Source organism: Chinchilla lanigera, unplaced genomic scaffold, assembly GCF_000276665.1.
Source record: "Chinchilla lanigera isolate Chin_1 unplaced genomic scaffold, ChiLan1.0 scaffold00065, whole genome shotgun sequence".
Classification (NCBI taxonomy): Eukaryota; Metazoa; Chordata; class Mammalia; order Rodentia; family Chinchillidae; genus Chinchilla; species Chinchilla lanigera.
Genome location: NW_004955466.1, coordinates 5,431,516 through 5,456,471, shown reverse-complemented (window position 1 = coordinate 5,456,471; position 24,956 = coordinate 5,431,516). Strand labels below are relative to the sequence as shown.

Sequence of the window (24,956 nt, the reverse complement as noted above, 5' to 3'; positions counted from 1 at the left end):
TGAAACTCCCTCACACAGAGGTCACCAGCCTGCAGCCTCGAAGGGGTGGAGGGGCTCAGGCAGAGACTTCCAGACCTTCTCTCTGCTTCCTTCTGTTGGGGTAGCTCATTCTCAGGCTCCTCGTGGCCCCGAGAAGGTCCTTGTTCCATCCAATGGTCGTGGGGTTGGACTTTATTGGCCAGGGGATTTTCCACTAATGAGTACTTGCACAAACCTGTAGAGTAGAAGATGGTCCTCAAAAGGACATCAGTTGTTGCCAGAGAGTGAGTGCTGAGTAAGCAAAAAGAAAACTTTCCACTTGAGCTGAATTTCCTCTCATCCCTTCCCTGCAAATAACCCTGTGCTCAGGCCCTAAGCCAAGAGATATGGATGAGGACTATATAAATAAATTTACTAAACTTGGAAAGAATTACTGATGCTAATCTAATTTCCTTCAGTTCTCGCCACTGCATCCTATACACCCTAGTTGTTATAACTGTTTTTCCCATGTAATTTCATCTGATAACTTCTTCCATATGGCTCTTTAGCTGGATGTCAGAGTTTCTTTTTTGAGTGTAGGATTTCTTCCCACTCCCTTATGACTCAATGAATGGATCTTGGCCTAAGCTGCTTTCTCAGGTCTACAGCAAGAAGGACGGTATATAAGCCCCAATCTGTAGCTGAGGTCTTAGAGCTGAGGGTATCATTGCCAAAGGAAGAGTGTTTTTATGGAACTTTCTGTTTGATGCTAAGACCCTGCTTTCATGTACTTCCTGTTCTCAGTTTTCCACTTGGGTGGCATGCAAAGGAGGGTGGCTGCTGTCCCCCAGCTCTGATGCACTCTGGCTCTTCTCGCAGGGGTGCAGATTGCTGGAAGTCACGCGGTGGTGGTTGGACGCAGTAAAATAGTGGGTGCCCCAATGCATGACTTGCTGCTATGGAACAATGCCACAGTGACCACCTGCCATTCCAAGAGTGCCCATCTGGACAAGGAGGTAGGCGGCCGGAGGAGAGTAGGTTTTCTGTGTGTGTGTGTGTGTGTGAGTGATTACCATCATTATCTCACTTAACCCCTGTAACAGCACCATGTTTCTTGTCTCTTAAAAGATGGAGAAATAAATTCAAATCACAAACTTGCCCAAGTTTATACAGATGTGGTTCTGACCATACCCTTTCTATGCCAGTCTGTCTTGTGGCAGACAGAATTAGCAGTCCAGGCTGTGGGTTTGGCCCTGGGGTCCAGATCCCGTGTGTGTAATAGAGGTGCTCTGGAGGCACTTGCGAGCCCGTGGCATCTTGTCCTCAAGCCCTGCATCAGATTCCCAGGTTCAGGAATTCTCACAGGTCCACACCCCTGTTCACAGTGTGGTCTCTTACATGTAGGGAGAGAGCAGGACAGAAGCCTGGCCCTCTCCTTTCAATGGTCCCAGAGCAGTGTGAGGCGGTGGCGCTGGGGCGCTGCGTGCAGGACGTCATTGAGGCCTGTGCTCCTCTGCCCGCAGGTTCTCTCTATTGCCTCACTGGGTAGAACACCTGGTGCCGGGGACTGTGGGCATGCATGGGACAAAGATGGCACATGAAGGGCTGTCACACACCCCATGCAGCTTGCATTTGAAGCCTTCTCCCAGTGTCCTATGAAATAGCTGATGATGACTGAGAATTTAATACAAGCTCAGAGGTATCCTTCCCACTGCTAGATTTTCTTAGCATGCATTGCCTTATTTAATTCCTGAAGTGCGAATCCTCCCCTAGGTGAATAAAGGTGATATCCTGGTGGTCGCCACTGGTCAGCCTGAAATGGTGAGAGGGGAGTGGATCAAACATGGAGCAGTTGTCATCGACTGTGGAATCAATTATGTCCCGGGTGAGTGTTGCTGCGGGCAGAAGCTGGGATCCTGGTGGAGGGCTTTGAGCAGGAAGCCTGAGAATCAGCCCCTCTCGTCTGTGTGTGAGGTGCTGGGGTTCAGAGGGCACATCGTCAGCAGGTGGGAGAACGGCCGCTTCCGGTCGAACTTGGGACTTTCACTGCTTTGCCACAGAGTCCAGGAAGACAGAGCAGGATAGTGATACTGCGCTCTCTTCACATAAAGATCATGCTCTGGGGGCTGGAGATTTAGCTCAGTGGCAAAAGTGCCTGCCTGGGAAGCACAAGGTCGTGAGTTTGGTTCCCGGTACCGGAAAAAAACAAAAAAAAAAAAAAAAAATCATGCTCTGTTTCAACAAAGATGATAGATGTGTTTTAAATATTTAAAAATACAGCAGTCCTTCCTTACCTATAGTTTTGCTTTCCACAATTTCAGTTTTCCAAGGTCAACTTCTGCCCTAAAACAGTCAATGGAAAATTCCAGAAACATTGGGAGTCTTCAGCTGTGTGCTGACCTTTGTAGTTTGATGAAGCCTTGTGCTGTCCTCTCCATCCCAGCTCTCCCTGCCGGCGCCCTGACTCCCGTGTGCAGCGTGGCTACGCTGAATACACTCCCTGCCCGTTAGTCCCTTCCCAGCCATCGTGTTCCTCAGAGGGACCCTGTTGGTATTGCAGTGTTTTGTTTAGCCTTCCTTGTACTTAATAATGACCCCAGAAGCAAGAGTGGATATGCTTATAACTTGGATAAACCAGAGAGAAGCTATAAAGTGCTTGCTTCATGTGAAAAAGTACAAGATTTTGAGAGGAGAACAAAGCTTTTCCACATAACTTTTAGTACACTATTAAAATTGTCCTCTTTTATTATTACATGTAGTTATTGTTAATCTCTTATTTTGCCTAATTTATAAAATTAAACTTTACTATAGGTATGTGTGTGTAGGAAAAGAATTAATATTCAGTACTATCCATGGCTTCAGGCGTCCTCTGCGTGTCTTAGAATGTAACCCCGTATGTGGTGGTGCACGCCTGTAATCCCAGCACTCGGGAGCCTGAGGCAGGAGGATCACTGTGAGTTCGAGGCTGGCCTGGGCTACAAAGTGAGTTCAAACCAGCATGAACTGCATAGTAAGACCCTGACATAAAAAAAGAAGAAGAAGAAGAAGAATGTAACCCTGCAGACGGGGCAGAGGTTGTTGTAATAATCTTCGCAACGTGCTGCAAGAGCCCTAGGACTGCTTTCCCAAGTTGTTTGACTTGGGCTTTTCTCTCGGCAGAGCGGTTGAATCCAGCCTTTTAGTCGTGTCCAAAACTGTACTTGACATCTTTATCCCAAGCTCCTGCTCATTCTCCTGCTTCGGTTAATGGTGTCATTCTTCCTTCTTGTAGGTCTGAAACCTGGTTTTCTTCCTGATCATTGTATCGCATCCATTTTAAGCATATTAGGCACTGTTTTCCTCTCCTTGTTCTCAGCATCACCCCCAAGGGCCCCTCTCAGCGAGGTAGGCTGCTGTCCGTTTCTTCTCTCTCGCTCTTTTTTTTGATACCGGGAATTGAACTCAGGACCTTGCGCTTGCCAGGCAGGCGCTGTGCCACTGAGCTAGCTCCCCAGCATTCCATTTCTTCCTGGTCTCTCCTGCAGCTGATTCTCCGTCAGACCCACCCTGCCTGGCCCTGCTCACCTGCTCACAGGGCCTGTGCGCCCCTCCCTCCACCTCCCTTGCCGGCCTCCACCTCACGTGAGCTTTGCACCCCAGCAGTCCTTTAGCTCATCCTTACTTAGCGGATGCCCAGCGGAAGCAGTTGTAAGTTGGACCGTGTTCCCTTCCCTGCACATGCCCAGTTCTCTGTAGCTCCTGTGCCTGAAACCTTAGTGGAGCAGGCTGTTCTTTCAAACGTAGAAGTTCAAAAGGAAAATACAGAAATACCTACATGCGAACCTCATAGCTTCAGGAGAGGAGCAGTCTAATTAAGCACCTTCTTCTGTGCATTAAGCACCCTGCTGGGTTTTATGCTTCACAGCCAATAAGGTTCCAGTGCTCAGGGCCTCCTGCATGCTAAGCAAGTACGCTGAACTACATCCCTGGCCCCCGACTTCATTTGTTTGTTCAGTGCAGTTCTGGGAACAAACCCAGGGTCTTGCCCATGTTAGGTAAGTGCCGTACACTGAGCTGTGCTGCCAGGCACTACCATCTTCGCAAGCACTACGACCTTTTTTTTGGACTTCCCTTCATACTGCTTCCTCCTACCGCCTCGCTTTCATGGCTGTTCCTCCTTCCAAACCCTGTCTGATTTCCCCTCAATCAGGGATCATCTCTCTTTCTTTGGAAAATCCTCCTCTCCCTCCCTCCTGTCCCACACAAGTTGGTGTTTCTTTTATTACAAATGCCTCTCTCACAGTGAGCTCCTCCTGGTGAGTGGCTGCGTCGTGCCCTGTCCGGCCTCCTGCCCCTGATAGCTGGCACTCAGATCTACTGCCTCGTTGAAGGGAGTTACTGTAAGAAGAATCTTTTTTTCTCCCTTTTCATCTCAAGTTTGACATGTAGACACGGAGCTGCCAGGAGTGTTAGTCACTGTCAAGCCCTCACCGTTTTTAACCTCCCTCCCACTCTCCCCACTGTGCTTTTAAGACAGTAGCTCATAATTGATCACTCATTTTCTGGTAGTGTAATTATCTAAACGGTGATAAAGAAATTGCTCTCCTACAACTCCGCACTTGGAATACCGGCAAGCATGACATTCCGGCTCATCCTGTTGCCACCTCGCCTCTTCTGCCGTGGGCATTTTTTTCGATTAGATGTAAGAGGTGGAGAAGGAAGCCCTGGGTGGGGATCTGGAATTGGGCAGATGGGTTTGAAATGTTGATTTAAACAAGGCTTTACCACCCTGTTCACGCTGATTCCTGATATAGATGGTAAAATATGAATAAAATGAAAGCAGTGTCATCTGTCCTGATCAACAGTGTTTTCACTGATCCGGGGCATATAATATCGAGAAGGCTGGCCATTGTTGTTCCCGCGGAATGGCAGAATCGCTGCACTACAGCCCAGTGAACTGTCTTGCCAGGCCCAAAGAGTGTGCTTTGCAAATGCTCATTTTAGAAGCAATATATTGCACAGCTGTGCCAAGTTTTGTTTCCTATTTTATGTAAATTATTTGCATAGGGCTGGGTATAGCTCAATGGTAGAGCAAGTGCTTAGCATAGATTTGATCCCCAGCATCAAGAAAATAAAAATTAGCCTGGTGTGGTGGTATATGCCTATCTTATCAGCATACTGAGGAGCTAAGACAGAAGGATTATGAGTTCAAGTCCAGCCTGGGTAATTTAGTGAGATCCTGTCTCGGAATAAAAAATTAAATTAAATTAAAAATAAATGCTTTCTATGAGCCACTTGGGCAAAACAGGGACAAGTCTCTTGACAAATTAAGAATGAATTAAAGTGTACATATTTTTTCATAAAGAATTTTTTTAGTTTTAACTTTTTTGACTGTGTTGGGTGTTGAACTCAGAGCTTTGCAGATGCTAGGCAAGCGCTCTACCACTCAGCTACATCCAGCCCCAAAAAGGGATAATTTGTTAAGATTCAGGTGCAAAGCAGAAAGTATTGGCCAGTGCAGCATAAGGAGGTGTTCCTCCTGCTTGGTGTACTACTAAGGATAATTTGAGAGGGTCTAGATTAATAGTGGAATTTGGAAGGAGCATAAAAAGAGGAAACAGATACCTCATCCTTCCCTGATGCAGTCTCAGCCTGTCCAATGCCATGGCTTCTTACTGGTCTCTGTAGTGAAGGGTCCCCAAGGTAAAGCTCGAGGCTCAGTTGACTTTTGTACATGCAGCTTCCTGATGAAAGAAAAGTCCCAGCTGGGGTAGGTAACCTCACATGTGTCTGCAGGTTGCGAAGTGGTCACTTTTCCCACTGACCATGTCATATTCTTTATAAGACACTGTTCCTGCATCAGCAGCATCCAAGTCAACTCTGATGATAATTTGGTGTAAGAGCCGAGCTTATCTGCCTCAATATTTGACAGTGCAGTCATTGATTTGTGTCTGCTGTCCGTGCAGAAACTGAAATAACTAACACTGGCAAATAGAGTTGCAAGGGCAATTTAAGATAACTTCAATATTGCCACTGAAACCAGTATGAAAGATAAAGCTATAATTCCTGAGAATCCTTTTTTTTTTCCATTACTGGGGATTGAACACAGGACTCCCTGGATGCAAGGCCAGCACTGTATTACTGAGCTGCATCTTCAGCTCTTTCTTAAAAAGTTTTATTTTGAGATGATGTCTTGCTAAATTGCTCAGCCTGGCCTCAAACTTGTGATCCTCCCAAGTACCTGGCATTACAAGGGCACCATGGCCCCTTTGCCTCTCGAAGTGACGTTAGAGGTTCTGGGGAGAAATGTTGTGCCATAGTTTGGTGCTTCATAATCATCTAGAAACGGCAACAATCCCAGGGAATTGTAGTCACCGCTCCTTCTGGTATATGTAAGTGTATACTGTACATGTGAGCTGGTTCTGCCGCTCATTTTAGAATGCGTGCTTACCTATATGAGACCCCGGGTTTCAGTCCTACGTGCGTGCATGCGTGTGCACATGCACACAAACAAAAGTTTACATATAGGACTAGAAACCTTAATGTTGGTGAATCCTTTTTCTTTTTGAGACAGGGCCTCGTTATGTAGTTCAAGCTGGCCTTCAACTGAGTGCTTACCCCAGATTGGCCTTAAACTCTCAGCGATCCTCCTGCCTCAGTGCTGGGGTAACAGGCATGTACCATCACACCCACAAGAATGTTTTTTCACTGTCAAGAATTATTGGAGGGCTGGGGATTTAGCTCAGCAGCAAAGCGCCTGCCTGGCAAGCGCAAGGTCGTGAGTTCGGTTCCCGGTACCAGAGGGAAAAAAAAAAAAAAGAATTATTGGGTGAGCTTTGGCAAGTATGAGAAATAGGTAGTATTACTCTTGTGTATTTGGGGCAGACATGTGTAGCCTGTGGTGGTTGAGGACAGGGTAAGAGCTCATCCAAGAACCTAATCTCTTAGTTCTGGTGTTTGGGTTGTACCCAGAAGCTTCCTCTCTAGGTTACAGGGCTCAGCTCAGAGAAACGGCAGTCTGGCTAAGATCTCACCAGATCCCGCCTCAGGGGCATCCTTTCTTCAAGGTCCAGGCTGGCCGGCCCTGCCGGAAGTGCGCTGCAGCCAAGTGTGGGCTGCTCTGTGTGTGAGCAGCAGGGAGCCATCACGGGCTTTGTTCTCTTGAATAGCCGCCCTTTGCCGCTAGGATTTGTAGTTCTTGTCTCCTTGTGAGGGAAGTGTAATTATATTCTTTGCCTTTTGCATACATTGAAGTAGCTGCTCATCTTTGGAATTGGATGTTGAATTGTTCCTCCAGCTCACACATGGAGCTTACAAAATGCTGACGGTTGCTGTAGAAACGATATCTGGCAGCTGTGACATAGTTGGAGCTTTGTGCGCTCAAAAAAACCCCCTTTGTAGGCCTTGGCAAATTAACATTTTTAAAAGTGCTCATATATCGGGTAGTTGGTTTTAGGAATAAAAAATAGTGTTTTATTTGCCATCAGAGGGGCTACAAAATGGTTCTCTGGGTTCTAAAAAAACTACTCAGTGTCTTATAAATTTTTACAGGTAACACAGTTTTCTCCCCGTGAAGTGGGAAATCCTGGTTACCTTGCAGCAGTCCCTGGGATGGAGCCCAGGCCTTGCACTTGGGACGGAAGGGCTCTGCCTCTGAGCTGCACCCGCACCCCGCCCTCTAGTAGCTCTTAACTAATGTAGACACTTGGGCCTGACAGGACTCACACCCTAAAGTTCCACTCAGCTTTTGAAACAAAGTCTCGTAATTGATCACTTGGACAGAAACACAGGTAGTGCTCTTCTGAGACACTACTTTGATTGTTTTTTCCCCTCTTGACCAGACAATACAAAGCCAAATGGAAAGAAAGTAGTAGGCGATGTGGCATACGAGGAGGCCAAGGAGAGGGCTGGCTTCATCACGCCCGTCCCTGGCGGTGTCGGGCCCATGACTGTGGCCATGCTTATGCAGGTGCGTGCGAGTTTCTGTGATCCTTCTCCCCGCAGACACACGGAGGCAAGCCTGCTGAGGAGGTGGGGAAGGGTGCCAGTCTGTTGAAGGCCAGAAGGGAGTAGAGGAGCAGGTACATAGTGCCAGTCACTTTCACGGGGGAAGTGGCGCAGCTCTTACTTCCTTTCCTGTAACAGAAAGACACGTAGACGCCGACTTGCACGCTGTCTTTGGTTTGCTTGCTTGGCAAGTAGCTCCACAGGCTGGGCACCTGAGGACTCCTGTAGGAGTAGAGCATGTTACAGGGGAAACACGAGACAGTTTCATTGGGGTTTGAACTGGAATGACCTGGAGTTTGGGATTGAGGTGGGGATTGAAATAAGCACCCCCCATTTATGTCGTTTTGCTCAGAGCACAATTGAGAGTGCAAAGCGTTTCTTGGAGAAATTTAAGCCAGGAGTGTGGACGATTCACTATAACAGTCTCAACCTGAAGATACCTGTTCCAAGGTAAAAGTGAAGTTTTCCTGACGTAGAACCTTGGATTTCTGGTTTTTAGCTGACTTCAGTGGGTACATGTATGCATCCACTGAAAGCACAGTCAGTTGGGGTGGGGCGGTGTCATTACTAGTGTGGGATTAAATTCAGTGAGCAAACATTGACATCTATTTTCTGTGCTTTTACAGTGACATTGACATCTCACGGTCTTGCAAACCAAAGCCCATTGGTAACCTGGCTCGAGAAATTGGTCTGCTCTCTGGAGAGGTGGAATTATATGGGGAAACAAAGGCCAAGGTCCAGCTGTCAGCCCTCGAGCGTCTGAAGTGCCAGCCTGATGGGAAATACGTAGTGGTGACTGGGTATGGCACTTTGTTTTGTTTCCTGTGTTTTGTTTTGTTTTTGGTGCGGGGAGTTGGACTCAGGACCTCACGCTTGCCAAGCAGGCACTGTGCCCCTGAGCTAAATCCCCAGCCCTTGTTTCCTGTGGCTTAACATTAATCCTGATTGTCACCACTCGGGTTCATTTGCCCCCCGCACACACCTGTGAAGGTGCCTTTGGTGCGGTGTTGGCGTTTTCCATGCACTTGATCTTTATAGCAACCTTGTGAGGTAGGAAAGAGTGGAAACCCTTCAGAAACGAGGGTGGTGGCCAAGTTTGTCCATCTAGTGGGTGGGAGAGCTCAGTTTTCAGATGGAATCACTTTTTTTAAAAACCCAAATTCATTAAATTGATCTTCTGAAGTGTCTTTTTTATTGCTGTTAAAATTGTATATAAAAGTTGTTTTGTTTTTTGTTTTTTGTTTTTTTTTTTGGTGGATCTTGGAGGCAGAATCCAGGGCCTTGCACATGCCAGGCAAGCGCTCTACAACTGAGCTACACCCTGGCCCCAAAAGTTAGTTCTTGAGACTGTTAAGTTGAGAAGTTAAAATTACAGTGGCATCTGACTAAAAGATCAAATGTCAAGTATATTTGCAGTGAAAAGAACCAAAATACAGTGTTTTATTTAAACTGTTTTGAAAATTACAACTAAGACTCATAGAAAATATCTCTTGCCAGGTGTGGTGGCACGCACCTGTAATCCCAGCACTCGGGAGGCTGAGGCAGGAGGATCCTTGTGAGTTTGAGACCAGCCTGGGCTACAAAGTGAGCTCAAGGCCAGTCTGAACTGCACAGCAAAACCTTGTCTCAAAAAGACAGGGGGAAAAAAAAAAAGAAAGAAAAGAAAAGATAAGATCTCTTTCAGGGCTCTTGTCTTTCTCCTTTAGATGAGTCATTCTCTAGGGTCTGCTGGATCTGACTTAGTGTTTAGATAGACTTAACTCTGGAAGTGAACCTCTTTCTCTTTGGCTTTTATCTGAAGAATAACTCCAACCCCCCTGGGAGAAGGGAAAAGCACAACCACCATTGGGCTGGTGCAAGCGCTTGGAGCCCATCTTTACCAGAACGTCTTCGCATGTGTTCGACAGCCTTCTCAGGGCCCCACCTTTGGAATAAAAGGTACTCACGGGGCTGAGCCTGGGTCCCCAGAGGACATCTGCCTCTCCTTTAGTCCTGCAGACCTACTCAGCCCATGAGTGCTTAGGGTCCTAGCACACTAACAAAGCCTCCAGTTCTTCCCTCACTCAGATTCCACAACACCCACAACCCCCCCTAGCAACGCACTGGGTGAAGATTCATCAGATCAGCCCACGCCTGTCACTGTTTGACACTGCACAGAGATACTCTAGGATTGGTGCTAGGAAGCTGGGGTGCTTTCATCTGACCCTAATAGTCCACTGGCACAGTAACGCTAGAGGTAATTGTAGCTGGGATTCATGCTCGTAGCCAGGCAGAGGCGAGTCCACAGAGGTCTCCCTGTTGGGAATGAGCGTATGCTTGGTGCTGGGTATTGCGCTAAGCAGCTGGTGCGTATTGTTCTATTTTATCCTCCCTTGTGCGGTAGCAGTATTGTCATCTTACAATAGCAGCAGTGGGACTGCATTGTGAACTTGGTCACAAGCGCCATTAAGTACCGGACCTGCCTCCCCAGGCATTTCACCCTTGAACTGTGTAATCAGCACAGTACTCGATTGGATGAGAACAAGACATCAGTAGTCAGCCTTAACTTTCAGATTTTGATTGCTGCAATGATACAAACGTCCTTTTCATTAAAACTATTTAATTGTAATAAGTTCTTTGAGCTAGCTTTCTTGTTTGCTTAGTAACAGGGCATCACATTCTGCTTGTTGCAGTAATTACCGTGAATGTAGACACCAGGCACACCTATGCCCTACCAGCTGTATACATGTGATGACTTAGTTCTGCGCTGGATGTGCTCTTAACCCCCTCAACTCCAGAATGAGCCTTTTCCTTGTGCTGCTTACTGAACTATTATTCTCTTATTGTTCTTACCACAAAGTAACCTCCTTGTATGCTTCCTGCCTCACAAAAATAAAATCTGTACTCTGGGGTGACATCTCACCGATGGTGTGGCATCCTGGACATTTCTGACTGGCCTTTCGTTGATAATCCAAATGGGCCGTCAGAACTCCAGCAGTAAGCTGTTTTCCAACATACGTCACCTATTCGGGAAGAATTGGAGGCTCTGTTAGTGTGTGTAGCTTAAATATTCCTTCCTTCCTTTCTTTTTATTTTTAAAGCCAGAGTAGGCTTATGAGAGTAGGAAATTGAACAGGCTTGCCTTTATGTAACTGTCAGCCGGGTCTTTGAACGTGTTAGGAATCACGGGGAACCTTTTCTAAAGATAATGAGTAGGTATATATGTATGTGTTCACAGGTTTGTCATTTAGACTCAGATTTCAGCTGAGAGACTATTCAGCACGAACAAGAGCAAGTGTTTTAGCATGGTAAAAGAAAATTAGAAAACAATCGAATCTGTCCAAATGATGATACAAAGTAAACAAATGATATGCTCAGTGGTTGCAGAAATCGCTTTGCTGGAGCACGTGTACTATGAGTCCCTACCCTTGGTCTGTCCCCTAGGTGGCGCTGCAGGAGGCGGCTACTCCCAGGTCGTTCCTATGGAAGAGGTAAAGTAGTCCGGTGTTTGGTAGTGTCAATCCTTTCTATAGCTTCATGACGGCTTTTCTCCTACAGAGATTAACGTCTTTTTTAGATATCTTAGAGAACAATGATTTATTTCTCAGCAGAAAAAAACATCTTAATATGTAAACTTGTGACAGAACTTGGTGAGAATGATGGTTTTAGTAAGTGGTCAAATGAAACACGATACTGAGAAGCACCAACAACCGTGCATTCAGAATCCTAACAGAAGCGGGGACGATGTGTGCAGACACGGTACACGCCGCCCTCACTGGCTAGGGAGTGTGTGCCAGCGGCAGGGCATTTGTGGCCTCTGGTTCTGTGTTTGGGAGGAGATGCTCCCGCGGGCGCACAGCCCCTCATCTGTCCTCAGGAGCTCCCACTGGGCCCACTGGCCGTACTGCCGCCAGCGTTGCGTTGGTGTCAGCGCAGGGGACAAGTTGGCTGTAATGAAGGAAGGCTGGAAAGACACAGAGCAGGCAGGAGACTGAAGTGACCTCTCTTGTTTCGAAGTTCAATCTCCACCTCACTGGTGACATCCACGCCATCACTGCAGCTAATAACCTCGTTGCTGCGGCCATCGATGCGCGGATGTTCCACGAGCTGACTCAGACGGACAAGGTAGGGTGCCGGGGACTTCGCGAAGGGCGGAGGCCCTCATGTTAGTGTTGGTCCCTTGGGTGCTGATGCAGGAAGCACTGGGAGCCCTCTCATCTAAAAGCCCCTTTCCTGCTTTTCCTTAAGGCGCTCTTTAATCGTTTGGTACCATCAGTAAACGGAGTAAGAAAGTTCTCTGACATCCAAATCCGAAGGTTACAGGTAAGGGTTTTCCTTCTCTGTTTGTGATAGTGCTTGAAATGTGGTGCTCAATAAGGAGGTAAACTGTCCTTAGAGCAGCTTATTTGGGGCCCAGTTACATCTGTAATCAGGTGTATAGGAGGCAAGGGCTGGTGCTAGTGGTTAGCTCTCATTTATGTACAGTTGTAAGTGATTAGTCTTGGAATAAGTGGAGCACTGACCACCTGCCCTCAGCTAAGGAGAGAACTGATGCTTCCGTCATTGTGTGGGTAAGAGTCAGGATGCAGGGCATGGAGGTAGTTCCATGGCCAAGTGTTTGCATAGAATGTGTGAAAGCCTGGGATCAGGGCCTAGCACCCCAAAAGAAAAGAGGTCAGAATGGCATCATGGCAATTTTGGAGTTTGAATCCCTGCTCTTCCCCGGATTAGGACCTTATGCAACTTTGTGATACGACCTCTCTCTCAGTGTATTCGCCTGTGAATTGAGAGCAGTAATACTTCCCTTGCTTGCCTAGATAAAAAACTGTGTCAGATGGTTAAAGCGGTGATGGCGAGCCTTTTAGAACTTTTAGTGGTACAAACAGCCTGCTGCAGGACGCGTGCGGTAGGTTTGCCACCACCGGGGTTAAGGGAACGATTACTTCTATGTTTTACTTGAATTTTCCTACCAAATGTATAGTCATTAAGCATACGCTAAACACATGAGCCGGAAATCCCACTCCCAGGCTTTTACTCAGGAGAAATGAAAACTTGTGTTCATATGAAAACTTGAATAGGGGTGTTTTTAGTGACTTTCTAATAATCTTCCCAAACTGGGAATAATTTAAATGTTCTTCAGTGAATGAATGGTTGAACTGTGGTACTTCCAAAGAATAAAAGGAAATGAGCTCCTGATATGTGCAGTCCCTTGACTGAATGTCAGAGGCATTGTGCTGCCTGAAGGAAGCCAGTCTGAAGGTTGTGTGCTGTGTGCTCTTGTTTATTGTGACATCCTCAGTAAGAAAGCTGTAGTGCAAGAGAGTATCAGCAGATGCCCAGAGTTACAAGTCCAGGCAGGGAGCAACTGTAAAGGAAGAGACAGCGGAGCTTTAAAAATAATACTGGAAAAATAATCCTGAAAAGTAAACTCCTGTATTACTTTCCTGAAGAAGTGAGGAAAGAAATTTAAATACTTGTTCTCTGACAGCATTGAACATGTGAACATTTAATACATGGCTTATACTGCTTATCATCAACAACTCTATTCACTTTAATTTTTAATTCTTTGCAACTTTATATTTTGATGTGTGTTTATATTTGTCCTGTTCCTTCACAGATCTTTGGGGGTTTTGTTTGTTTGCTTGTTTCTGGTGGTGCTGGGGATTGAACGCAGGGATTTGCGCATGCCAGGCAAGCACAGTACCACTGAGCTGTGTCCCTTGTCCGTTGCTTTATAGTTGTACATGTGTGCATGTTGTGTGCGTAGAGGCCGACCATTGAGAGCAGCTCACCTTTAAGCAGTTGGTGTTCCCTCACTTCCTTCGTTTTTGCGCCCCAGTACACCTTATGGATCATTTTACACCAGAGCTATGTTCTGTGAGGTGGCCAGGTATCGTGGGAAGAGCAGACAGCTCCCGATTTCATCTCCGCTAGTGGAATGTTCTCTTGTGGGGAGGAGGAAAGCTCTAGCATTTTACCCTGAGACTTTTTCAAGGGTATAGCACCCCTGGAAGGGACAGCAGGGTGAGAACCTGGGCTTCCTGCCCCTCTGTCCTGTGTCCTGCGGTATAATCAGTCTGCACAGAGGGCTTGGTCAGGAGCCTGTTGTAACAGCAGATGCGTAGCGGGGTGGCTCAGGGCTTTGCGGGCCTCTGTAAACAATGGCTTCTGGGACTTTCTGACAGGCAAGTGAGTGGCCAGCCCTGGAAATGCATCCAAGTTCAAAAACAGATCCTTGCAACACAAGAAGGAAACCACGGCAGAGTGGGTCTTGTGAGGGTCCACTCAGCAATTACCATGAGTTAGAAGAGAAGAAAGCATTGCGTGTGGGTTTCCCATTTTAGGATGTGCCCTGAGTAGACACTGTAAATCAATAAATAAAGTTTTCAAATTCTGTGAGAATAGAAATCCTTTTTGGGCCTTTCAGAACAGTGAGAATTCAGGAAAAGTATAGCGCTATATAAAAACCATGTAAAAGATCTTTGCATTGTTTTTTATTGATTGATACTAATTTTTGCCCTATCAAACATATGTACATTTCATTTATTTATTTATTTTGCTGTGCTGGAGATTGAGCCTAGAGCTTTGCGTGTGCTAAGAAGTCTACTACGGAGCTATAGCCTCAGCCGCTCAAATTTCATTTAAATTAGGCTTCTTAATTGTCTGATTAAAAATCTTTGTATCAGCGGTGGAGTGTGTGCTTAGCGTGCATGAGGCCCTGGGTTCAATCCTCAGCATCACCCCATCCCCAAAAAAGTCTTTGTGTATTACTGTTCCTTTCAGTATATTTGGGGATAGGGAGTTGGAGCATGCATCTGTGTCTTCAGAACATTTCTTGGTTGCTGTGCTTGTTTAATCGGGGTTGAGGGAAATGCCTGTGGTGCTTGATCATGGGACAGATGTGTCAGTATCTTTGCATCAGTATCTTTGTACCTGGGTGAGTGGGCAGTAGCCTCCAGGTCTGGCAGTGGGATCACAGTTTTCCCTTCTACATATAAGACAGTTTGCATTTCCTAGAAGAGACTCTTGTCTTGAGATAGAGGTTAAACTTGTAAAAGATTTTTATGCTTCCATTTGTCTTATGTTTTAATTTCCTGCTTCTTCAGAGACTAGGTATTCAAAAAACCGACCCCAGCACACTGACAGATGAAGAGATCAACAGATTTGCAAGGCTGGATATCGATCCAGAAACCATAACGTGGCAAAGAGGTACCAGAGCAGGACTCACGACCTGTGTGTCTTAGTTACACTGCACACCCCACCCTCTGCCTGTGGGAGAGTTATTCGCGTGTGCAGTCCAGAAACTTGTGCATTGGTGTTTTCACAGTTGAGGCATGACCAAGATGGTGACAATGCTTGTTTTTCTTGCTGCCTCCACCAATGCCTTCCTTATTGGCTGTCGTCAATTTCTCTTTGTCGGAAGGGTTGAACATTTTGCTGTCTGTTCAGTGTTGATTGAAATGAAGGTGGTTGCGAGGAAGTTCGTGCATAAACCAAAAATAACATTTTTCAAGTTTCATTTTATGCAAAAAGTTTTGGTGTCATAAAGTAGAGAAATTATGTTTAATCACTCCTTGAATCATGTGTGCCCTTTATTCTCAGAACTTTTGTCTGGCATCAGTGAGTTGATTCTGCTTCAGCTTTCTTAATCACTTAGACATCATTTTATCGACGTCTCTTGTAACAGTTAGGTAGCCTGCAAGCTTTCAGCACATCACGGTTTGCTGAGGGAGCTGCCTGGCTTCACCACCATATGTTGCTTTTCTTTATGTCCAATTAGCATGGCTTAGAATGTTATTTTTTACCAATGGTGCACCCATCTATTTTATATAATTATTGAGAAGAAATTGTCATCATCATGCAGAATGCAGCTGAAGGCCAGTACACTGGCTGTTCTTACTTTTATTGGCATGGCAACTGTTAATATCTAAAACCACTCTGGTGTTCCTCCCTCTGCCTCAATAGCTTTAAACAAATGGCATAATATTTTCTAAGGAATAAGCTAAAAATCTACTTTGAAAATTTAGTATCTCATGTACTTTTGCTTCAGTTTGTATCTAATTCATGCTTCCCAGAAAAGTAGAGGCAGACCTACCCTTCCCACCTGCCCTGTCTCCCCAAAGAAGGATTATATATATTAACTGGTTATGTTATACAGGGGGAAAAAACATAGTTATAAGAACTGTATACTATATTCTGTGAAAAATAAGGATTGGCTGCAGTGATATTATATCCTTCACTGAAGAGAGTATGCAGAAGTATGTGTGTCCGAGTGCTATCGAATATTGTGCTTTTGGTGTTTAAATTATAGTATTGGGGGTGGGTGCTGGGGATTGAACCAACACCCCTGTATGCTGAGCATGTGCTCTGCCACCACAGAGGGCTTCGCTAGCATCTGTGAGGCCCTGGGTTTAACCCCTAGTACTGTGGGAGGGGTGTGGGGCTTCTCTTTGACCCCTCTAGATTACTGATTTTTTGTTTTTGGTCTTTTTGGTGCTGAGAATTGAACTCAGGACCTTCTGTCTCCCCGGCCCTAGATTATTGAATTTTTTTGTTAGTTTGTTTTGGGGTTTTTGGGGGGGTCCTTCTGTGTTTTGTTGTTGTTTGGCATTTCCTACTGAGATGGGAACTCCTGTGTCCCCTCTGTACTCCCACCGCTCTCCGAATAGTGTTTCTCATGCCGGATGTCTGGGTTTTTCCTCCGAGAATAGTTCAGTTCTGTAGCAGATACCGGCTGGGTGTTCTGGGAGTAACTCGAGTCTCACGCTATCTGGAGCAGACCCTGCAGTTCAGGGGCTGAGTATGCCCAGACTGCCCCACTCCAGGTGTCCATCCCAAGTCCAGCTTGTCACCTCTCCTGACCAGCTGGCTGTAAATTGGAGGTCCCCATGACCTCCTTGGGTTCAGTCATTTGGTAAATCCAACCCAGTCCTCAAGGAAAAAACCATGTTTATTGGTTTATTATGAAAATTATAGCCCAGGGTTCGCTAAATGGAAAGTGTGCGCAGGGTGTGTCACCCCCCCAATGGCTTGACGTTTTCACCAGCCTGACAGCTCATCAAATCTTGTTATTCGAGGGCTTTCCCCGATGTTAATCTCCCTTCCCTAATCTCCTTCCTGGGGTTGTCAGTGGGGCTGGAACTTCTAGCCCTCTAAACACCTGGTCTTTCTGTCGACCAGGCTGTCAAGAGACCTGTGTCACCTCGTTAGCATACTTTCAAGTATACTCAAATGGGGTTTATTATGAGGCACATGCCACTTCTGTCACCCTTAAAATTCCAGGTACTCCAGGAACCTTGCGCCAGAAGCCCAGGACAAATATCCATTTATATCTCCTATTCAGTATATCTCCTGTACATACAAAACCCAAAATTTTCTTATAGCCTGAAAGTTAACAGGCGTAAGTCCTGGGAGGTGGGATCAGGATTGGTTAGTTGGTCTTTGCCATGCTTTCAGTGCTACATAATTAGATAGCTGTTTTGTCATCAGAATAGAAAAGGCCTGGCCAGTTACCCGGCGTGCTCCAAAAGGCATTTTCTCTGTTGTAAATTGATGGGTCTGTGTCTCCCTCAGGGGTGCGAGGTCAGGGAGGCAGCCCCACCCCACCTGCCACCCCAGAACACCACCACAAACTTCAGCCTTTGAAAACATGGGGTGTTCTTTTTGTGTCTTTATAATATAGAATATGCTTTAAAATAGATTCCAGATTTCTAATTAATTGTTTGGATTCTCTAGAAGGAATAAAGTTCAGCCATTCCACTTTAACACTTTGTTGCTTCTTTGGCTCTATGGTCTTTCTATACTAAAAATCATTCTGTGTCTTCCCCTCCCGCTGCAGTATTGGATACCAATGATAGGTTCCTGAGGAAGATCACAATCGGGCAGTCCCCCACCGAGAAGGGCCACACACGGACGGTAACTATCTGCTTAAGTACACAGCTCTGTGTGAGCTAGAGCTGGCTGCCTCTCCTCCTCCGTCCTCTCCCGTACGACTGACTGCCAGGTGTTGTTCTGCCTTCTCCCTTTTAAAATGGAAGTGAGTGGGTGTGGTATTGAGCACTCCTGACAGCTTTTGCAATAAATCCCATGTGTCACCTGTGTCGTCCCCCCCAGCATCTTTTTCTGGAGGTGGAGAGGCTCAAGTGAACATCATTGCATATAAATGGATGGAAATTGCTTTTCTTTTGTGATCATTTCACAGTATATCTCTTCAGTGTAAGAGCTTCTGTGTTGTCCCTTGTATGGTAGGGAGACCATAACCTCAATTCCACGCAGCTTGCATGAGGATAAAATAGTTTACTGCCCATACTAGAGCATTTACTTTTAAAAATTGACTGCTTAAGGCCTTAGAATAATTAATTACCAAGTTTTGCTTTTGGAGGATTATTTTCATGAAGTTCCTTGTGTGGTATTCTGCTGTTGCACGCTTTTAAGGGATTTCTTTAAGCCTTTGATGCCCAAAAGGATGACATGTGCAGTCCTCACTTCGTTCTAACACGGAGGTTTTGCTCTCGGCCCCCGGGCTCCAGGCTCAGTTTGACATCTCTGTGGCCAGTGAGATAATGGCTGTCCTGGCTCTCACCACTTCTCTGGAAGACATGAGAGAGAGACTCGGCAAAATGGTGGTGGCCTCCAGCAAGCAGGGGGAGCCCATCAGGGCCGAAGATCTGGTGAGTGCCCCCCACAGACACACTCGGTGGCACTGGTGACCCTGGCTGTCCACCGTCCTACGGTGTCTCAGCGATTACCGATGGCAAAAATTGTGCTCTACTTAAGATGTTGCGGTGAACTCATCAATTCAACCCAGGTTTGCTAATGACAAAAGAACTGTGAAGTCTGTGATTATAATGTGGTATGTTCCAGGTGGTTTGAGAAGTCTTCATCCTGCACGTGTTGCCATGAGCACATGCAGGTCTTGAGTCTGCAGAGAGTGCATGGAGTGCAAGAGAGCCTTTCAGTGGCTGAGTTAGGAGTTCGTGCAGGCCTCCGTGTAACCCTCAGCTTCTTGCCTAGGGCCCTCTTGTCGTTGGACCCATTGGCGTCACATCCATGCTGACAGCCACAGCTGGGATGACACATGAGCCGTTTGGCCGATGGTCCTACTAGGTTGGCTCTCCACTTCTGGGTTATAGCTGAGCTCTCCGCATGATCATATGGGGCTTAAAAAGAGAATTCTTATAGATTAGTTTTTTAAAAGCCTGTTTGTGTTGATATGTACTAAAATAATTGACCTGTGATAGTAGTATAGCAGGTGAATTTAGAAAAGGAAGAAAAGATTATCAATTTTGTGTTTCACAGTTAATATGTATTTTAAATTTTAATACCTCAGCCCTTAAATTTAAAAATGCATTAATACTGAATAGAAGTGGGACTGCTTCTTGATCTAACTCTGTCATCAGTTTGTTCTGCTGTGATTAAGTGGCTTCAAAGGTGGCCTGTTATTTAAGAGTTATTCAAGGGTAGTACTTCAGTTTCAGTGTGGGGAAACATACTGAATTTGGGTTGTACCTGCTTCTGGCTAGATACCAAAGTTAGAAATAAAGGCTTAGTTGAAGAACTAGCATTTCTAGTGCTTTAAACTAGTCCAAGTGGATTCCCCACATCAGCCAGCAGATTGAGATGATTGTTTGTAGAATTACATGGTTGGTTTTGTTTGTTTTTTGTGTTGAGAAATTGCATGTGAACATTATTTTTATCCTCCTCCTCTTCCCTGCTTAAATAACTGGTAGCTTCCATGTATGTTTAGAGCGGGAGGAAAATGAGTGGTCCCGTTGAGAGGAAAGTGCTATTCGGTCCAAGGTGACCGGCACGGCGAGACCGAGGACGCTGAGTGTTGGTGTCAGAAGGGTGGTGTTGGCGGGGAGGAGCTGACGCCCCTGCCCTTGTGTTGCAGGGGGTGAGCGGCGCGCTGACCGTGCTGATGAAGGATGCCATTAAGCCCAACCTCATGCAGACGTTGGAGGTGAGGAGAGCGCCCCCACCTCGCAGAGGTGATTTGCAGCATTCAGAGCACGGTGCTTGTGGAGGACGCTCTCCGTGTGCAGTCACACCTCTCTCTCACAGTTGCACTTGCAGTTGTGACCAGAACTGTACCGAGATACCAAAGAGGTGGCTTTGTCTTTTCCCTCTGGAAAGTTTTCTTTCAAACGGCAGCTGACTCCCATGGCCCTGCTGTGTGAAGCAGGTGACGGCTGCGCTCATGGTGTCCTCGCTTCTGCAGGGCACTCCGGTGTTTGTCCACGCCGGCCCGTTCGCCAACATCGCCCATGGGAATTCCTCCATCATCGCAGACCGCATCGCGCTCAAGCTTGTGGGCCCCGAGGGCTTCGTAGGTGGGTGTCTCTCCCTCACCCCTGGAGAGAACACACTCCCCTTGTAACCTCAGGCCAGTTGGGATGGCATTTTTACAGCTGCCCTTTCCTTGCCTTCCAGTGACTGAAGCAGGATTCGGAGCAGACATTGGGATGGAAAAGTTTTTCAACATCAAATGCCGGTATTCTGGCCTCCGCCCTCACGTGGTGGTGCTTGTTGCCACTGTCAGGGCTCTGAAAATGCACGGAGGCGGGCCCACGGTGAGCAGGGCTGGGAGGGCTGCTGACCAGAGTGTTCGGGGGCGTGCGGGAAGTTGGACGGCTTGTGCCTGTGTGTGCAGGAAGCTGCTCTTGTGCTCATGGTTAATGGGGTGCCAAAAGTAAGCGGTCGGACAGCTCCTGCGCCAGCTGCCTTGTCACTCGCAGGCTTGTCGTTTTAGGAGGGGCAAAGTCGGCTTCTTGGCCCCCTGTCCGAGAAAAACATCTACCAATATCTAAACTCTTTCAACACATGTCCTTGGCTGTACTCACAAGAACTCTGCATGTCAGCCTGTTTCCTGTGACTCTGAATCCCACCTTCCTTCTGAATAGTGACCCTGGCAGCCAGCCATCCGCCCTGCCCACGTAGCTGGGGCAGAAGTGGGCCCTGGGGTGGTTCCTGCTGGACAGAGCCTCTGACACCTGCAGCAGGGGGGGCAGCAGGGGCTGTGTGGGCAGCAGAGGAGCGAGGGGCCACTCAGGGCTGCTAGAGAGGGAGGAGCAGAGGTCGGCTGGCTTCTCCGCTCCAGCCTGAGCTCTGTGTCCTCGTGATTCCAGCTGCCTAGAAATTACACTTATTCTAGCACCTAACATCTCTTCCTTAGCACTGACGTATAAAGACACTGCTAAGTTTTCCGAAGTCCCTGAAATTAAATCCCTGTCCTTCCTCTCCTGCTGAAAAAACCTGTTTTTAGTGGTGGTGACCCGCCTTTGTCCCAGTACAGCAGTTCTTGAGTGTTTTGGCTTTAAAGCCTCGTTACGTGCTTGAATATTATTGAAGGCCTCGTGAAGGCTTATATGTGAGATAGCACTACAGGTACTCCATACATTAGAAATTAGAACTGGGTTACATGTTAACACAAGAAGTTTTTTGGTGAAATTACTGTATTTTTAGGGACTGTCAGTTTTCAGTCCACGTCTGTGTCTGGTTCCCGGGAGACGGCTGCGGGCTCACCTTCCGCAGTGGCCCTGCTGGGATTGTGCCGTAACCTTTGGGAAGTGCGCTGTGCGCTCGGAGAGTAAGGAGAAGGGCGCTGAGAATGTAGCCTTACGGGGAAGCGGAGCACGCTGTGACGGCGCCACCCTCACACCGCCCTGACTGCCTCTCTGAGCTCTGGGTCTTCATTGCCTCGACGTCCCCATCCCCGCTGGCCCCGGCCAACTGCCTCCCCTGGCACTGCGGGGAAGGCTTGCTTTTCCTTCGCGTCAGCGCCAGCGTTTCCCCGCACACCTGCGGCTCACACTCCAGCCTTTGCATCTCCCTTCCTTCCTGCCCCAACCTCGGGGGCTAAGCAGTGTTGATGCTGGGCACTGACCTTGCCGGCAGCGGGAGGGTGCTTGGCACACGCAGCTCTGTCGAGGAGCCAGACCTGTTGCTCGTAGGACTCGGCAGACGTGGCGGTGGGGAAGGTGCCTGCCTCCGGCCCCGCCTCCACGCGGACTTTCTGGATTCGCAGCCCCGGCTCTCCCGGCACCATCTGTTGCCCACAGTGGCCCGCAGAATCAGCACTTGACTTCCGCTGCCGTCTGTGCGCGGGCTGAGTCACTGCCCAGGTCGGGACGCGGGCCCCGGCACCTGCACGCAGTGAACTCCCTGCCCAAGCGTTGGGACACCCTGAAGGGCCCACTGCCATGGAGAGAGAAAGCCCTTCCGCCGCCGTGCCCTCCGGGTGGTGGTGTTCCTGTCCCGAGGGGTGGGCTCGCTCTGCGGAGCAGCCATGAAACCGAGGCAGAGCTCGCGCGGCTGTGCTGACTCACACTCCAGATGTGACTCGCCCGGCTGGCAGCTGCCTTTCCCGCGCTGCCCTTCGCTTCCTCCCCCGCTGCTGCGCTGCCCACTTGCTGGGACGCTGGCCCTGCCTGGCACACGTCCCTTGCCCCCTCTGCTCTCATAAATCTGGTCGTCCTGGCTGCCTTAGTTCAGGTCCCAGAGTCCCCGCTCTGACCAAAGCAGTCCTTCTTGTTTAGTGCTGTATGACTGGCCAAGTGTCCTGAGTCCTTAGGGTGGGAAACAACCTCACCCTGCTGTGTATCCTCCAGGCATGCAGCCTCCTGCCTAACGCACGGGACAAGCACCATGTGAAGCTAGAACCCAAAAGTAGGAAGTGCGCCTAACGTGTTGCCTTTTCTTCCAGGTTGCAGCTGGACTGCCTCTTCCCAAAGCTTACATAGAAGAGGTAACTTTATTTCTGATTACTTATCCTAGAAAGCATCACAACCTGGTTTTTTGCCCAGGTCCATAGAGAGATGCTGGCATTATCTATGACCCAGAGTTGCTCCTGAGAGTGCAGGATGTAAAAGGCCTACAGTGTGCGGCAGGCCCACACCGGATGTCAGGAAATCACTACCCTGGACGAGTGGCTGGTTCTCAGCGGGGCCCTTTTTCTCCCGGGGGACATTTGGCCTAGTCTAGAGACATTTGTGATTGCTGCAGCTAGGAGTGGGGAGTCTGGCATCTAGTGGGGCTGTTAGAGGCCCTGTGATGGGCAGGCAGCCCCCACACTGGTAATCCCGCTCCTAGGGTCAGTCATGCAGAGATGGAGAAACCTGCCCTAGACTAACGGAAGTGTCATTGTCGTCCGTGCGGTGGCCGCACATACCTGACTGTTGGTGAATGAGTCACAAGCGCTTTTCAAAGCAGAGGCATGGGACCTTTTAGAAATAACCTCTTCCGCTGCAGATTTGTATGAAAGAGCCAAGATACAGTCAGTAACGTGGTTGTTTTTCTAGAAACATCTTCCATGAACTGATTTAATGTAGAGCTTCAAGCAGAAGCCCAAGGACAGTTCTGAGCTCAAACCTTTTTATTCATGTTGGTATCATTCACCATCAGAGAATCATTTCCAGGACCAGTAGGGGTGATTACGGAGCAGCAGGCACTCAGATGAGAAGCGAGGTCAGCAGCTGTCGCTTGAGTGGTTTTCCTGCCCTTGTGGAGGCTTGTACATTATCAAGCTATCCCGGGTCACTGTGCAGGTCTGAGTGAAGCGCTTCAGAATCGGACAGGAAGAGACGGTTGGTGCCTTGAGTCTGCCCGCGGCTGAGTTATGATTTGCCTTTTATGGTCATCTGTCTGATTCGCGCGTAGGAGGGGAATTCACAGTTCTGGCCCTCCTGCCACCCCACAGCCTTTCCTGTGTCTAATTACAGTGACTGCCCCGAACCGGCCCAGCTGGTGTCTTCAGTTAGGAAATTCTCAGTCTTCCATTTTAATTGGTTTTCATGTGACAAGGGGTAAAGAATTAGTGCCCGTTAGAATAGCAGATAAATCCTAACTTCAGTGTATAGTTACTAAAGAAAAAAAGCACAATCAAATTTATTATGAACTTTTTTTTTCTTCTTTTCTATTTATAAGCTACATCTTCTTTGTGAAGGGGCTGTTTTGGGATCCAAAACAGTAGACCAACACTAATACTGCTAGGTTTTGTTTATGATCCAATATATTTGTGTATTTTTATAGAAGATTGTATTTTTATTTTTTAAGTACTCAATATTTGGAGGGTTTTTTGGTGATGGTTTTGTTTTTGGAAGTGATGGGAATCAAACATGCTGGGGAAGCACTTTACCGTTGAGCTACATCCCTAGTCTTTTAACGCATTGTTAAGCTTATAATACTAACATACCCTTTTTACCCTGTTATGTGGCATAATTAAACATTATAAAAATACATGATTGAAGATCTTTTAACAATTTGGTGCATAAGTCTCAACATTTAATCTGGGAAGAGGGGGTACTAGGGATTGAACCCAGGGCCCTTGCACTGAGCTGCATCCCCAGTCCTTTGAAATTTTTTATTTGAAGAAAAGGTCTCGCTGAGTTGCTAAGGTACCCAGGCTAGGTTTGAACTTTCAATCTTCCTAACTCTGCCTCCCATAGTGCTGAGATAACAGATGCGCACCACCATGCCTGATTAAAAACATTCTTTAATTATGCATATATTACTTGTCCAAAACCAGAGTTAATTGCACTGTCTCCAGTTCCGCTGCTTCAGTACACTTTGGACAGACCCTATGGTAACACAGGTCGTTGTCACTCTGCGTAACGTCTGCCTGACAAGTGTTGAGTGTGTCATGCTTCCTTGGCCCGGTTCCCTGTTGAAGGTTAGGATTTTGCAGTTTTGGGGGCTGGGGATTTAGCTCAGTGGCACAGCGCCTGCCTGGCAAGAGCGAGGTCGTCAGTTTGATTCCTGGTACCAGAAAAAAACAAACAAACAAAATGATTTGCAGTTTTCCAGTGCTGGAAGCAGTGATGCCATTAATAAACATTCTTAAAAGTTTGTTTTCTTAATGACTTTTCTTTGGATTTCATAGTATTTGGTTCTTGTTTCTTTTGTTTTTGAGGTACTAGAGATCGATTCCAGCCTTGTACATGTCAGCCAAGTGTTCTAACATTGACTTAGACCTCCAGCCCACTATTTGCTTATTTTCGAGACGAGATCTCGCTATTGCCCAGGGTGGTCTGAAG

General features: G+C 47.3%; 1 protein-coding gene across 1 annotated transcript in view; it reads left to right on the top strand.

Annotated features, from left to right (window-relative positions):
• Nucleotides 1–24,956, top strand: part of Mthfd1 (methylenetetrahydrofolate dehydrogenase (NADP+ dependent) 1, methenyltetrahydrofolate cyclohydrolase, formyltetrahydrofolate synthetase) — a 63,633-nt gene that overhangs the window by 29,302 nt on the left and 9,375 nt on the right. The window contains exons 7-22 of the mRNA XM_005399130.2: nt 838–974; nt 1,732–1,843; nt 7,779–7,906; nt 8,297–8,394; nt 8,571–8,744; nt 9,746–9,882; nt 11,368–11,414; nt 11,941–12,048; nt 12,172–12,246; nt 15,030–15,132; nt 17,762–17,838; nt 18,453–18,593; nt 19,817–19,885; nt 20,144–20,255; nt 20,356–20,495; nt 22,628–22,669. Coding sequence (XP_005399187.1) covers nt 838–974; nt 1,732–1,843; nt 7,779–7,906; nt 8,297–8,394; nt 8,571–8,744; nt 9,746–9,882; nt 11,368–11,414; nt 11,941–12,048; nt 12,172–12,246; nt 15,030–15,132; nt 17,762–17,838; nt 18,453–18,593; nt 19,817–19,885; nt 20,144–20,255; nt 20,356–20,495; nt 22,628–22,669 — 1,700 coding nt within the window. The remainder of the gene's footprint in view (nt 1–837; nt 975–1,731; nt 1,844–7,778; nt 7,907–8,296; nt 8,395–8,570; nt 8,745–9,745; nt 9,883–11,367; nt 11,415–11,940; nt 12,049–12,171; nt 12,247–15,029; nt 15,133–17,761; nt 17,839–18,452; nt 18,594–19,816; nt 19,886–20,143; nt 20,256–20,355; nt 20,496–22,627; nt 22,670–24,956) is intronic.